This window comes from Mixophyes fleayi, chromosome 7, assembly GCF_038048845.1.
Source record: "Mixophyes fleayi isolate aMixFle1 chromosome 7, aMixFle1.hap1, whole genome shotgun sequence".
In the NCBI taxonomy this organism is placed as follows: domain Eukaryota; kingdom Metazoa; phylum Chordata; class Amphibia; order Anura; family Limnodynastidae; genus Mixophyes; species Mixophyes fleayi.
The window spans coordinates 75,843,069-75,859,676 of NC_134408.1; the positions used below are offsets into that span (position 1 = coordinate 75,843,069).

Sequence of the window (16,608 nt, forward strand, 5' to 3'; positions counted from 1 at the left end):
ATGTAATGATGAAATACTAGACACTCACTTGTCATTATAATACAGTGTTCTGGCAACAGCATTTATCAACGCTGGAATCAGTGGAAACCCTGCAGCAAGACAGATTTAAAAGATATTTTCAACAAAATGTAATATAATAATATATATATATATATATATATATATATATATATATATATATAGCCTCTCAAAATGTTCCGATTCTGTTGCCAATTACTACACATAAAAGTTCAAAATGCACACACTAAAACAATATGAAAATTGCAGTTCTTGACAGACTTCCATCTACAAGTGTTGCCGTAACTTGTAAGCTTTGGCAATATATCAGAATGTTCAGGAACCATCAAAAAGAATCACATGATTTTTTAATGCGGGTCAATAAACATTAATCATTTATCAGAGGTAGCACCCCTTTTAAACGATTTACGCAATTATATTAAAACTCACTTTGTAAAACACAGAGACACTTCAAATAGGTGATGATAAATTATTGAACATATTTATTAATTAGAGGCAAGACTGGTGCAGTTGATCAACTTTTTGTCTTGGAAGATCTACAACAAATCTATAAAGCCAATTGTTGTGCAAGTTAAACATGCCTCTCTAGTGGCTGCACACACCCCATCTGGTGAGTGATCACACCCCTTCAGAGGGACAGTGCTACATAGCGGTGGCACACACACGGTTTCATGGACCTCTACAATTGCCTTCTCCTGGCAAGCCTTTCATGTCAGAGTCCAACACTGGTGAGGAATATCAGACACACCCTAGTCAAGAGTAGATGTTTAAACTCAACATGGTAGTGTTATAATGGAGTATGGAAAAGCAGTGTTATGCTGAACATTGCAGTATATTTATTTGAAGATACAAACACTGTAAATAAGTCACTCAACTTGTTTGAACTGTCCAGACACTTTGACAAGAGAGAAGCAAAACCGGGTGAGGGAATAGATAAATACATGACAACATTCAAACACTAGACAAAAATGGTGGAGATCACAAGAGAGTTGCCAGGAGCCGCGGCAGCCTCGGGCACCGTCGCGACTCATTTCCTGTTCAAGTGAACGTCCCGGCCGTCTCCATGACGACCGGGGTGTCCCTTCCGGTTTATCGGGCCCGACCGTTGCCAAGGCAACGGCCGGACGCCAAGTGTAACAGGCGCTGCGCCCCGGCAAGTGAGGCAGCCGGGCGCATGCGCTAGGATAACCTGCGAGCTAATTAATGTTTATGGCTGTGATGCGTTTTCAGGGCTAAGCCCTGATTGGCCAAAGTCTGTATATAAGGCTTAGCCTCCCTGCCGGTTATAATGTCCAGTTACCTGTTAGACTAACCTGCTCCAGCTCCTGCCTTGTATTGGTGAAAACCTGTTGGACTGATTTCCTGTGTATAACCCCTTGCCTGGATTTGGACCTTGCCTGTGTTTCTCGTGACCCTGACCTCTGCTTGTTTATTGGAATTGCTACCTGCTGCCAGCCCTTAACCTCTGCTTGGACTTCACTCCGCTTGCCTGGGTTCTCCCCAGCCGGTACACACTTCACGACCCTCTGTTAGTCTGCAGCCCAGTCTGTCCCCACCATCAGGGGCTCCAGTGAACACCTGACTGGCAGAGTAGACTCTGGGTTGTGATGTGCCGGCTGGAGGGGTTCCAAACATTATAACCGGCCTCACACGTACCGGAGACGAGGGTGTAATGGATGAAAGCGGAACCAAATCGTCTCTATTTCAAGCCCTAGCGGGTCATGTTGACACCCAGTACTAAACGATCCGGGGGTTGTCCCAGCGGTTGTTCTCTCAAGAGGAGGACTCCCGGTCTACACTGCCCATTTCCGGTACCATTGTTGAACCCAAGTTAAACTTGCCGGACCAGTTCTCCGGAAATAGAGCCTTGTTCCGGAATTTTAAAGAAAGTTGCAAACTCTATTTTCGGCTAAAACTTCACTCTTCTGGGTCAGAACAGCAGAAAGTTGGAATTGTCATCTCCCTCCTGCAGGGTGACCCCCAGTCCTGGGCTTTCACCCTACCGCAATCGAGTCCTATCCTGCAATCGTTGGAAGCCTTCTTTAACGCATTGGGTCTCCTCTATGATGATCCCGATCGAGTTGCCTCTGCTGAGGCTCACCTACGGGCCTTAAAGCAAGGTCGGCGCTCGGCAGAAGAATACTGCGCTGAATTTCGCAGATGGTCGCCTGACAGCGAATGGAATGATCAAGCGTTACGCAGCCAGTTTCTCTTAGGACTGTCAGACTGTCAGAGGAGATTAAGGATTCACTTGTACAGTATCCTTTTCCCACTTCCTTGGAGAGCCTTATGCAACTCGCTATTAAAATTGACAGGAGGATCAAGGAGAGAAGGACAGAGAAAGAGGCGTCTCCTTTTTTTTGTCTGCGTTTATTCCAGCTTCCACGCATGTTGAGAAGCCTATGCAGTCAGGGGCGTTTCACCTCCCTCCTGAGGAAAGAGACAAGAGACGGTCACAAGGCCTATGTCTTTACTGTGGTAATAAAGGCCACTTCTCCTGCTCTTGTCCATACAAACCTGAAAACGGAGCATGTCTGAGAAAAGTCCACTTAGGCTTTCAAATGGTTTCCCAAAAGAATGCTGTCCTGATTCCCGCACAAGTCACTTTCGGTGCCAGTTCTGTGGCCCTGTCAGCCTTTATTGATAGTGGAGCTGCAGGCAACTTCCTTGACATCGGGTTTGCCCGTTCTGCTGGGATTCCAATGGTGAAGCTTCATTCTGCAGTTACAGTTTCTGGCCTAGATGGGAGTCCTTTACCTGGAGGTAAAATTGTTTGGGAGACTCCATCAGTACAACTGAACATAGGAGCTTTCCATTCTGAGGCCATAACACTCTTCCTTATCGATTGTCCATCGGTTCCGATGATCCTGGGCCATCCGTGGCTTTCCCATCATAACCCTGTCGTGGATTGGGCAAAAGGAGAAATTGTCCAGTGGAGCTCTTATTGTACACAGTCTTGCTTGACTCTACCTCTGCGTGTCATCCAGTCTATTCCGGAGCAACTTCCCTCACAATATCATGAGTACTGGGATGTGTTCTCCAAAAAGGCTGCTGATACCTTACCACCTCATCGAGAATTTGACTGTGCTATCGAGCTTATCCCTGGTTCAAAATTGCCCAAGGGACGCTTGTACTCGCTCTCTGGTCCAGAGACCAAATCCATGCAAGAATATATTGATGAGAATTTGGAGAAAGGCTTTATCAGGCCATCTAAATCTCCACTGGGTGCTGGATGCTTTTTTTGTCTCAAAAAAGACTGAGGACTAAGACCCTGTATTGACTACAGAGGATTAAATCTTATCACAGTCAAGAACACCTATCCCCTTCCTCTCATCTCCGTATTATTCGACCAATTAAGAGGTGCTACAGTTTTCACCAAAATCGATCTTCGTGGTGCATACAATCTCATCCATATCAGGGAGGGAGATGAATGGAAGACGGCATTCAATACGCATTCTGGCCACTACGAGTATCTGGTCATGCCGTTTGGTTTTAGCAATGCACCTGCAGTGTTTCAGGATTTGATTAACAAAGTGCTACGGGAGTTCCTTGATTTGTTCGTGGTCGTCTATTTAGACAACATTCTCATCTATTCCAAGTCATTAACTATACATTGGGGTCATGTCAAACAGGTCCTACAGAAATTGCGAGAACACCACCTTTACGCCAAATTAGAAAAGTGCGAATTTAAGGTGCAGAAGGTATCCTTCCTTGATTACGTAATTTCTTCGGAAGGGTTCTCCATGGATCCCACCAAGGTCCAAGCTATCCTGGATTGGGTGCAACCTATTAATCTTAAAGTGGTGCAGAGGTTCCTGGGCTTCGCCAATTATTATAGAAGATTCATTTGTGGCTGATAGTGTGGCTCCTATTGTCGCCCTGACCCGCAAAGGAATGGATTCCACCAATTGGTCGCCTCAAGCAATAGCTGCATTTGAAAGCTGAAAAAAGGCCTTTGTATCTGCTCAGGTCCTAAGACACCCAGATCCTAAAAAAACGTTTGTTCTGGAGGTCGACGCCTCTGATGTCGGTGCTGGTGCTATATTATCTCAGAAGGACTCTCATACTCACCGTCTGCACCCATGTGCCTACTTCTCGCATAAGTTCTCTTCAGCCGAAGCCAACTACGATGTGGGCAATAGGGAACTACTGGCAATTAAATGGGCCTTTTGAGGAGTGGCGACATTGGCTGGAGGGTGCAATACATCAAATCTCTGTAATCACAGACCATAAAAACTTAAAATATATACAATCGGCCAAACGCCTGAACCCCAGACAGGCCCGTTGGTCGCTGTTCTTTACTCGTTTTAATTTCGTAATCACCTACCGACCAGGTTCTAAAAATGTCCGGGCAGATGCGCTATCTCAGAGCTTCTTGGCACACCATGTTCCAGTTACTAATCCGGAACCCATCATTCCTTCTTCCATAATTCATGCTGGGCTAACTCAAGACCTGAGCACAACACTTCAAAGGTACGAAAAACTAGCTTCTGATAATATGCCAGAGGGACGTCTATTTGTTCCGGTTCATTTAAGGAAGGCAGTTCTTGCAGAGGCACATAATAGTAAGACTGCTGGACATCCTGGAGTTCAGAAAACGCTGGAAATTCTCACCCGAACAGTCTGGTGGCAGTCATTGTTGGCTGACGTCAAAAGTTATGTCCTCTCTTGTGAAAACTGTGCCAGGAATAAAGTCCCCAGGAGTCAGCCTGCAGGCCAATTGGTTCCATTGCCCATTCCTGCGAAGCCTTGGACACACTTATCAATGGACTTTATAGTCGATCTACCACTCTCTGCAGGACATAACACCATATGGGTGGTAGTTGACCGCTTCAGCAAAATGTCGCATTTCATACCGTTACCTAGGCTCCCTAGTGCCGGAGATTTGGCTATCCTGTTTATCCAGCATATATTCCGTCTTCATGGACTTCCTACTGATATTGTGTCGGATCGTGGTTCACAATTTATAGCACAATTTTGGAATTCCTTTTGTACCCTGCTTGGAATCAAGATTAGCCTGTCGTCTGCATACCACCCTCAGTCTAATGGGCAGACTGAAAGGGTTAATCAGTCCTTGGCGCAGTTCTTACGATGCTACACTTCCGAATTTCATGACAACTGGTCGTCCTTATTGCCTTGGGCAGAATTCGCCTATAACAATTCATATCATTCATCTACGCAAATCTCGCCATTCTATTGCAACTTTGGTTTTCATCCCAGATCAAATTCCTTGTATTCCCTCAGATCCACTAGTATTCCAGAGATTTGTTCCACAGCTGCTGACCTCAAGGTCATTTTGAAAAAAGTGCAATCCGCTTTAAAACGGGCCTTATTTTCTGGGAAAAAAAATTTGGATCGCCACCGTACCACCTGCTCCCTCAAAGTGGACCAGAAAGTGTGGCTTTCTACACGAAATATTAGGATGAGACAGCCTTGCAGGAAATTGGGTCCTAAATTCATTGGTCCGTTTCTCATTGTTAAGCAGATCAATGCAGTGGCATTTAGGTTGTAAATTCCTGGGTCATTAAGGATACCAAACACATTCCATTGTTCTTTGCTCAAGCCTGTGCTATACCCAAGTCAATCCCAGCTTCCAAGTCCGCATGTACAGAATCGGAATAAACCTCAGATACATAATTCAGAAGATTCTCGATTCTAAGAACGTGCAGGGCCAGGTGCACTTTCTGGTACAGTGGAGGAATCGCGGCTTGGAAGAGCGGTCCTGGGTCCCGCGTAGGAAACTTAATGCTTCAAAACTTTTAAGAGAATTCTTTAAAAAAATTCCTAAAAAACCTGGGTGTCGGGGTTCCTTAACCCCTCCTCAAGGGGGGGTACTGTCAGGAGCCGCGGCGGCCTTGGGCACCGTCGCGACTCATTTCCTGTTCAAGTGAACGTCCCGGCCGTCTCCATGACGACCGGGGCGTCCCTTCCGGTTTTTCGGCCCGACCGTTGCCAAGGCAAGTGAGGCGCATGCGCTAGGATAGCCTGCGGGCTAATTAATGTTTATGGCATGTCTGTGATGCGTCTTCAGGGCTAAGCCCTGATTGGCCAAAGTCTGTATATAAGGCAGGGAGGGCTTAGCCTCCCTGCCGGTTATAGCGTCCAGTTACCTGTTAGCCTAACCTGCTCCAGCTCCTGCCTTGTATTGGTGAAAACCTGTTGGACTGATTCCCTGTGTATGACCCCTTGCCTGGATTTGAACCCTGCCTGTGTTTCTCGTGACCCTGACCTCTGGCCTGTTTACCAACCTTCCTGTCTGCTCGTGACCCTTGACCTCCGCTTGTTTATTGGAATTGCTACCTGCTGCCAGCCCTTGACCTCTGCTTGAACTTCACTCCGCTTGCCTGGGTTCTCCCCAGCCGGTACACACTTCACGACCCTCTGTTAGTCTGCAGCCCAGTCTGTCCCCACCATCAGGGGCTCCAGTGAACACCTGACTGGCAGAGTAGACTCTGGGTTGTGATGTGACGGCTGGAGGGGTTCCTAACAAGAGTAAGCAAAAAATACGCTACTTGCGTAACCTGTATTTACTGTATTACAGGTAACGCGCGTAGCGCATGAGCAATGCGCTACGTTAATTGCGTAAGCGCTAAATACTGTAATATGTGATTTCCCCACTAGCGTGGGAAAATACCATAATACAGTACTTAGCTCTTACGCAAACAGCGTAAGAGCATTGCGGAACGGACCTCCTACCAGGTAGGAGGTGTTTGCGGTGGCTCCTGGCTTTTATTTTTTTTTACTTCAATCAAGACTAAAGAATCGGGAAATTACAAATATGTGCCCCTTCTGGGTGAAGTGTTCCAGTTGGCACAGATTAGTTTATGGAGGTACAAATGACTGGGACTGGGGCAAGCCGGCAAGATGGATGTACAAATAATAAGGGACATTGGATCAAGAAAGAAGACATCATTGGTAAGTATTTGTTTTTTTTTTATTTTTAATAAATAGTTGTGGTTTAAAAGAGGGTGGTTAGTGTCTTTTATTGTGGGTTTTATTATTTTTAATAAATATGTGTGGTTTGTATGAGGGTGTTGTTGTTTTGTTAACTTTTTTCTTTGTGGAACTACAGGGCCCAGCAAGCCAGGAATGTCAGGGCATGTTGGCACTTGTGGTTCTCCAAGTGCCAACATGCCCTGGCTGCCGTGGGTATGCTGGTGCTTGTAGTTATACAAGCACCAGCATGGCCACACTGTTTTTGGCAACCTGGCTGTCTGGGACTTGTAATTCCACAAACAAAATTGGTGTCAGTTTGTTTTTTTTAACCATTTAGCGCCGTATTACCCTACTACCCACAGCCCAGGGGTAGTAGGAAGAGCCCTAGTGCTATCAGCACTGGGCTGGTTCTTTCTAGGATGGGGGCCCGCTGGTTTTTTTCAACGGACCCCACTCCCTAGGGAATCCAGCCCAGCGCTGAACAGTCTAGGGTTGGTTAGTCATTATGGCAGGGGGACCCCTGCCGCGCGTCCCCCTGCTATAGTGCCGCCAACCCTGGCTGGTTTGCCTAGTGCTGGTAAAGTGAAAATCGGGGGGACCCCCACGCAAAATTTTTCCCCGATTTTCACAGGACCAGCACTAGTCAGGCAGCACTAGGGTTAAGCATAAATAGCGGGGGGACCTCACACTTTTTTTTTCTAAACTTTTATCTGTTCTTTAACTTTTTAACACTGCCAGGGCAGTGTAACAGTGATGTGTTTACAACTCACTGTTACAACACAGGGGAGTTTGCCAAACACAGGAGAGTTAACTAAACTCGGGAGTGTTTACATCGCTCAAAATCGCCAGAGATGACCAGCGATTTTGAACATGAGTGTCAAAATCGCAGCTTGATACATTTCCAGGTTTTTTTTAAAAAAAATCGCTGGTAAACACCCGCGATTTGCTGCGATTTCAACACGTTGGCAAACTCGCAGTTTGATACATTTACCCCCAGATGTCAGAAAAACCAAGCACTCAAATTAGTAGACAGATGGACCAGACCAAAGGTAAGTAAGAAGCATCCAATTGACACTAGAAGATGTTCTTTAAGTGAATATTCACCATAAATAGAAAATGCTAGCAAGAATCTTGGCATTGCTGAAGATTTGAAGGTTTATACACAGAAATATATTCTCTGTATTATTGTATTTGTCCCTCTTACTAAAATACCTGAGCGATATATAGATGTTGCATTCTACTACATAGCAGGCTTAACGCACTGGGATTTTACTGAACCCTACCATTCACTAAGCTGCAGAAGCACTATATTTTATATGTATTTATACTTAAGATTTATGTCAGGCACCATCCCCACTATCTTCATTTGGAGTTTTTTGGGGGCTTATTTTTTTTTTTTCTTTTGGGAAATATCACTGTGGATTAACAGCTTACAAGACTGGACTGTTAAGAAGACAGAATAATAGAATTGGTAAGTAGGATTGTGGTTTTGTTATTTTTAATAAAATTTTGTCGTATTAAAGTGAGGTTTGTTTTATTTAAATTTAAGTATGTGGGATTACATCGCTCAGCGCCCCTGGGTGTCAGGGCATGGTGGCACTTGTAGTTCTACAAGCACCAGCATGCCCAGTTTGTTAATGGCAGCCTGGGCTGGCTGGGACTTCTAGTTCCACAAACTAAAATTATTGTGTTTTACACATTTTTTCCTCTTTTAGCCCCCAGGGGTGAAGGGGGACTCACACATTTTTTTGCGGACCCCACTCCCTAAGGAATCCAGCCCATGCTAACCAGCTTAGGGCTTTTTGTCATCAAGGAAGGAGGTCCCCTGTTATGATGTCAACAGTCCCGGCTGGCTAAGCAAAAAACTGGTTGTAAGAGATTTGGGGGGGGGGGGTTTGGGACCCCATGCTGTTTATCCATATACAATTTTCCTATGGCCAGTCCTATGCTGGCAGCATTAGGGTTAATATGAGGGGTACAACACTATTTTTTTTCTCACTGTTTATTGCCTGCCGGTCTGATGGCCACTCCCATTACCGTTTTAATGCCGGCAGTGTGACTGTTGGCCTTTTCACTGTCGCCAGTCACACTTTCTATATTTTATACATGTTGGGATTTCTTATCTGTCAGTATTTACAACGTTTTGGTACTTGCTCCTTGTCCGTATTTTAATTGGCGGCATTTTGGTGTCAATCTGTATTTCACCATTGAAATGACTAGCATCGGTTCTTTACACCTGTTCCTTTCTGTATTGAACTTCCTAATGCTGAATTTGAATGTTCCTGACTCTCCTTTGACTCACAATCTGGTTCTGTTTGGATCTCCTAGTTTGACATCGACTACCCTGACTATTTTTCTGCTTCACGTATTGGCTTTGATTGGATCTCCTGTTTCTGACCTGGATTTTCCATTACACTGTCTGTGATTCCAGCTACCTCACTAGCGAATGGCTCTGAGGGCAACGGCCTGCACATCCCACGCAGCTAAGACCAAACCTTCTTGTGGGGGTCTCTGATGAACACAGAGGGGGAGTTATACTCTGCGCCCCTTTGCTTAGTAGTGTCAACTACTAGCAGGTATACATCCTTTCTCTCCAATGAGACTTGTGACAATTTTATTTATATGATATACAAAATATTCTGTAGTAATTGTTTGTAGTCTATATGTAATTAATCATTATATGCAGATGATGCTGTTGTTTCCTCCCACAACCCAAAAACATACTGATAGATTAATTGGCTGCTGATCATTTTTTTTAATGAATGTGTGTGTTGGCTTACCTGTAGGTAGTACTCTATGATTTCAAAATTTAGAGCAAGAATAAGAACTGAGGGTTGAAATAAGCTCGAAGGCTTAAAAGCTGAGGCTGGATTTATTCTCTGGGGTTAATAGTTAATAGTAAGGGTGTGCACCGGGCACTTTTGGTGTTTTGGGTTTTGATTAGCTTGAGGTTTTGGGTTCTGATTTGTTTTGCCAAAACACCCCACGAAATGTTTTGGTTCTGATTTTGGGTTCTGATTTTTTTTTAAAAAAGCATAAAAAGTGCTAAAATCCATATTTCGTTTTTTTTTCCACTCCTACACTATTATTAACCTCAATAACATTAATTTCCACTAATTTCCAGTCTATTGTGAACACCTCACAATATTGTTTTTAGTCCAAAAGGTTGCACCAAGGTAGCTGGATGTCTAAGCAAAGCGACACAAGTGGGCGGCACAAACACATGGGCCATCGTAGGTGGCTGTGTAGGCTTGAATGGCTTTTTTGCTGCTCCTCCATCCTCTGCAGCAGAGGGTGGAGTTCAAGCACGTCACTACCTCTTGTTTTAGTTCATGGCAGGACAGGTTCAGGCTTTTTTGATGTAGCAGGAACAGTGAACATAGTTTAATATCGGATACTAATATTTCTGCACTGCAGGAACAGTGAACGTATAGTTTAATATCTGATACTATTATTTCTGCACTGCAGGAACAGTGAATGTACTTTAATATATGATACTAATATTTCTGGGCTGCCTATTGAAGTGGAATCTCAACGGGATTTTGTACCGGGGATACAATACCTCCATCAACCGTCTAAATTCCACTGCACAGTAGGCGGATTCCGGACGCACGTCTAACATCAACATAGCTGTTACGGCCGCAGTTATCCGCTTTGCCATAGGATGACTATATAGGAGTGGCAGACAGGATGGCAGTTTGAAAAACTAGGCCCCAAAGAGCACATAATGCCAAAAAAGAGTTGCAAGATGGAATTGTCCTTGGGCCCTCCCACCCACCACGATGTTTTTGAAATAGGACATGCGCACTTTAACAAAGTAATCATTTCAGCGACAGGGCCTACAAAACTGTGGCTGAAATGATTGGTTTGTTTGGGCCCCCACACAAAAAAAGCTGTTCATCTCTCCCTGTACAAACTAAACTGGCTCTACTGAGGCAAGATGTCGTCCTCATCCTCATCCTCTGATTCCTCGCCCCCTTCAGTGTGTACTTCCTCATCCTCACACATTATCAATTCGTCCCCGCTGGACTCCACAACCACAGGTCCCTCTGTAGTCTCTGGAGGGCAGTGCTGTTCTTGATTGAGGAAATGATAATTCATTTTTATGAACATAATTTTTTCAACGTTTTGGAAATTGCCCATATGTAATGCCCGCACAATGTTACTGGCGTTGTCTGACACCACAAATCCCCAGGAGAGTCTAAGTGGGGTAAGCCACTGCGAGATTATTTCCCTCAGTTTCTCCAAGAGGTTGTCAGCGTTGTGCCTCTTATTAAAACCGGTGATACACAACGTTGCCTGCCTTGGAACGAGTGGCCGTTGTGGAGATGCTGCTACTGATGCAGCTGCTGCTGCGGAAGGCGATGCATCTACCCAGTGGGCTGTCACAGTCATATAGTCCTTCGTTTGCCCTGCACCACTTGTCCACATGTCCGTGGTTAAGTGGACAGTGGGTACAACCGCATTTTTCAGAGCACTGAGGAAACTTGATCGTACTTCTCTGTACATCCCGGGTATCGCCTGCCTAGTGAAGTGGAATCTAGATGGGATTTGGTACCGGGGATACAATACCTCCATCAACCGTCTAAATCCCACTCCACTGATGGCGGATACCGGAAGCACATCTAACACCAACATAGCTGTTACAGCCGCAGTTATCCGCTTTGCAATAGGGTGACTAATGTCGTACTTTGTGCTCATGGCAAACGACTGTTGGGCGGTCAACTGTTTGGTGAAAGACGTAGCGTTCTTGCGATTTCCCCTCTGGGAAGATGACCGACTACCAGTAGCAACAGCAGCAGCGGCAGTAGTAGACGTACCGCTGCAGGATTCCTCGGATGAATCCCGGATTGAAGAGGACTCAGTCTGGCTGGTGACATGGCCTGCAGGACTAAATCTGATGGAGATCGTGGAGGAAGTTGACGAGGAGGGTGTTGGTGGTGTGTATGCAACAGGACCAAAGGATTTAGGTGTCCCTGGACTGCCGACGGTCCTAGCCACAGGTCCTGAACTAAACACTGAATTATGAAGGTTCTTAAGGTGACGTATAAGGGAGGATGTGCCTAGGTGGCCAAGATCCTTACCCCTGCTTATTTGAGCTTTACATAAGCTACATATGGCCATACATTTGTTGTCCGGATTGGGATAAAAATAACTTTAATTTTTTGGTCTTCTGACCAGGCATGACGATGGGCTTTTTCATCCCATGGAAAACAACTGTTTCCCCCCCTAGTGCCTCATTTAAGATAACCACGTCAGCATCCTCCTCGTCAAGTTCCTCCTCGGCGCCAGCTACATCAATATCCTTCTCCCGGTGTACAACATTCACACCTTCATTAGCCAAATCTGTAACTGGACTGTGGGTGATCCTTCCAGCATATGCAGAGGGTGTGCTGCAAATGGTGGAAGGAGCCACCTCTTCCCGTACAGTGATGAGAAGGTCAGGCTTCGCAACCACCAACACCCTTGGTCTCACCTTGGGGATTTGTGATGCCATCTCTTTAGAAGGCAGAGTTGTTTGCTGTGTTGTTGATGACAACTTAAGTCTCAAATTTTTTAGAGGGGTGGGAAGGAGGAGAGCTTAGATCCTTGGTTAAGCTGAACCACTAGTCATAAACACGGGCCAGGGCCTAAGCCGTTCCTTGCCACTCCGTATCGTAAATGGCATATTGGCAAGTTTATGTTTCTCCTCAGATGATTTGAATTTTCTTTTTTTACTAATTGTAGTGAACTTTGGCTTTTTGGATTTTACATGCCCTCTACTAGGAGATTGGGCATCGCCCTTGGCAGACGATGTTGATGGCATTTCATCGTCTATGTCATGACTAGTGGCAGCAGCTTCAGCATTAGGAGGAAGTGGGTCTTGATCTTTCCCCACTTTATCCTCCAAATTTTTATACTCCATTATATGCAGCACAAGAGAGCGTACCCCTAAACCACACACACTTTGGGACTGCAGAAACAGTGAACGTAGTAATATAGATGGCAGTACCTATTTTTTGGGACTGCAGAAACAGTGAACGTTGTAATATAGATTGCAGTACCTATTTTTTGGGACTGCAGAAACAGTGAACGTTGTAATATAGATTGCAGTTCCTATTTTTTGGGACTGCAGAAACAGTGAACGCTGTAATATAGATTGCAGTACCTATTTTTTGGGACTGCAAGAATATATTGCTCTAGAATATTTTTTATACTTTTTAAAAAAAAAAATTATATTTTTTACAAAAATTTAAATTTTTTTTTATAATTATAAAATTACTATGGACTTAGCAGAAAAAAACACAGGACAAAAGCACCACTGGACTCAGCAGGACAGACACTGGCCAAAGCACCACTGGACAAAGTACTACTGGACTCAGCTATACAGAGCACTGGACAAAGCACCACTTGACTAAACTAGCAGGACAGAGCACAGGATCTCAACAACCTCCCTCTTCAGTGATCGCAGGGAGAATGAAGATGGCGGCCGCGAGCGGGGCATTTATGACATCCGAGTCTCGCGAGATCCGACGTGAGACTTGGATGTCATAGCCTCGTTTTGGATTCCTTTGGCGGCCGGAAGTACCCGAACAGTGCTCGGATCCCGTCGGATCAGCACTGTTTGTGTGGGCTCGGATTACCGAAATCCGAGCCCGCTCATCTTTAGTTAATAGTTAACTATAGAGTACGTTGTCATAGGGGAGGGGTAGACAAGGTCTATAAGTTGGATGGGCGGAGAGGAAAAAAGTCTCTGGAGTCTGGACATTTGGATAAGTACACTGTGTCTGCCTGTCCCTAATTGCATTATTTCATTTTTTTTCCTACAAACTGTGACTTTTTCCCTGTCTATACCTTTTCTCTGTAGTTTTTCTGCCTCTTTTCCTCACTGTTGTCTCAATTGCAGTGTTTTACTGTGTCCTTTGGTTTAGCTGTACCTCCTTAGTTTTCAGTGGTTGCCTCTTACCCTCTCCCCTCCCTTCTAAACTAGCATTGAACTTTTCCTCTTGATTTCAGCATGTTGGGCTGCAGGAGGCGCAGAGCTAAGTGTGCTATTAAGGGTGTTCTAGTTATGATAGCTATTGTATTCCAAGAGGGATTTGCCTGCAGCTAATTTTTATAACACCTATTCTAGTCTTCAACATTTTCCTCTGTGCTTGTTCACTTCCCCCTGCCAGCTCTTCAAAGGTATGTGGGTCAGTGGTGGTTATAGAATACATGTGTGGTAATTTTCAGGTTAATTAAGATTAGAGATGAGCGCACTCGGATTTCCTGAATCCGAGCCCACCCGAACGTTGCCGATCCGAGTCGGATCCGAGACAGATCCGGGTATTGGCGCCAAATGAAAACTTGAAACCGAGGCTCGGAGCCATAATCCCGCTGTCGGATCTCGGATCCTATAAATTCCCCGCTAGTCGCCGCCATCTTCACCCGGGCATTGATCAGGGTAGAGGGAGGGTGTGTTAGGTGGTCCTCTGTCCTGGTAGATCTCGTGTTGTGCTGTGCTGTGTTCTGCAGTATCAGTCCAGTGGTGCTGTGCTCTGTCAATTTTGAGTTCAGTGGTGCTGCTGGGTCCTGTGCTGTGTCCTGTTCAGTCCAGTGGTCCTGTGCTCTGTGCTTCTAAGGGCATAGTTATTTCCCCAATATTCCCAAGTGTTTAAAAAATTAATAAAAAGTTATAAAAAAATAAATTAAAAAAAAAAAAAATTATAACAAAATTTGCAAAACCAATCCAGCAGTATAAGTCCATTGGTACTGCAATATTACCAAGTTCACACATTCTGCAGTATCTTGTGCTACATATAATGGAGACCAAAAATTTGGAGGATAAAGTAGGGAAAGATCAAGACCCACTTCCTCCTAATGCTGAAGCTGCTGCCACTAGTCATGACATAGACGATGAAATGCCATCAACGTCGTCTGGCAAGCCCGATGCCCAATGCATGTAAAATCCAAAAAGCCCAAGTTCTCAAAAAGTAGCAAAAAGAGAAACTTAAAATCATCTGCGGAGAAACGTAAAGTTGCCAATATGCCATTTACGACACGGAGTGGCAAGGAACAGCTTAGGCCCTGGCCCGTGTTCATGACTAGTGGTCCAGCTTCACCCAAGGATCTTAGCCCTCCTCCTCCTCCCCCCCTACAAAAAATTGAAGAGAGTTATGCTGTCAGCAACAAAACAGCAAACAACTCTGCCTTCTAAAGAGAAATTATCACAAATCCCCAAGGCGAGTCCAAGGGTGTTGGTGGTTGTCAAGCCTGACCTTCCCATCACTGTACGGGAAGAGGTGGCTCGGGAGGAGGCTATTGATGATGTAGCTGGCGCTGTGGAGGAACTTGATGAGGATGGTGATGTGGTTATTGAAAATGAGGCACCAGGGGGGGAAACAGCTGATGTCCATGGGATGAAAAGCCCATCGTCATGCCTGGTCAGAAGACCAAAAAATGCACCTCTTCGGTCTGGAGTTATTTTTATCCAAATCCGGACAACCAATGTATGGCCATATGTAGCTTATGTAAAGCTCAAATAAGCAGGGGTAAGGATCTTGCCCACCTAGGGATATCCTCCCTTATACGTCACCTGAATAACCTTCATAGTTCAGTGGTTAGTTCAGGAACTGGGGCTAGGACCGTCATCGGTACAGGGACACCTAAATCCCGTGGTCCAGTTGGATACACACCCTCCTCGTCAACTTCCTCCACAATCTCCTTCAGATTCAGTCCTGCAGCCCAAGTCAGCAGCCAGACTGAGTCCTCTTCAATACGGGATTCATCCGAGGAATACTGCAGCGGTACGCCTACTACTGCCACTGCTGCTGTTGCTGCTGTTAGTCGGTCATCTTCCCAGAGGGGAAGTCGTAAGACCGCTAAGTCTTTCACAAAACAATTGACCGTCCAACAGTCGTTTGCCATGACCACAAAATACGATAGTAGTCACCCTATTGCAAAGCGTATAACTGCGGCTGTAACTGCAATGTTGGTGTTAGACGTGCGCCCGGTGTCCGCCATCAGTGGAGTGGGATTTAGAGGGTTGATGGAGGTATTGTGTCCCCGGTACCAAATCCCGTCGAGATTCCACTTCACTAGGCAGGCGATACCAAAAATGTACAGAGAAGTACGATCAAGTGTCCTCGGTGCTCTAAAAAATGCAGTTGTACCCACTGTCCACTTAACCACGGACATGTGGACAAGTGGTTCTGGGCAAACGAAGGACTATATGACTGTGACAGCCCACTGGGTAGATGCATCTCCTTCCGCAGCAACAGCAACAGCTGCATCAGTAACAGCATCTACAAAATATCATTTTACATGAGACAATTTCTTATATGTAGGGATGTGCCCATTTGGGATTGTATCAATGGACTGCTCATTAATGCCTTTGTGACAGGATTTGCGATTTGTGTAGCAGAATCCCTGCTGAACTTATATGGAATTTTATGTGATGGTTGAAGGTTTGACTGTCCATAATATAATTGTGATGTATATTTTTGTACTGGCACATCTCCATATACTGTGAGTATATCAGTATGTGTGTGTATGTTTTCTGACACTGCATTTTGCGTTCATATGGATGGGATCTGCTATAAGGAAGGGGCAGTGAGTACACTTGATGTTATGGAGAAGCTGCCAGCTATGCGACATAGCATACAGGTTTGGAGTGGGGTGTGTCCTTAGCAA

At 45.2% G+C, this 16,608-nt stretch overlaps 1 protein-coding gene across 1 annotated transcript in view; it reads right to left on the reverse strand.

Moving 5' to 3' along the window:
- Positions 1-16,608, reverse strand: part of CALCRL (calcitonin receptor like receptor) — a 303,255-nt gene that overhangs the window by 68,981 nt on the left and 217,666 nt on the right. Inside the window, exon 9 of the mRNA XM_075179990.1 lies at positions 29-89. Coding sequence (XP_075036091.1) covers positions 29-89 — 61 coding nt within the window. The remainder of the gene's footprint in view (positions 1-28; positions 90-16,608) is intronic.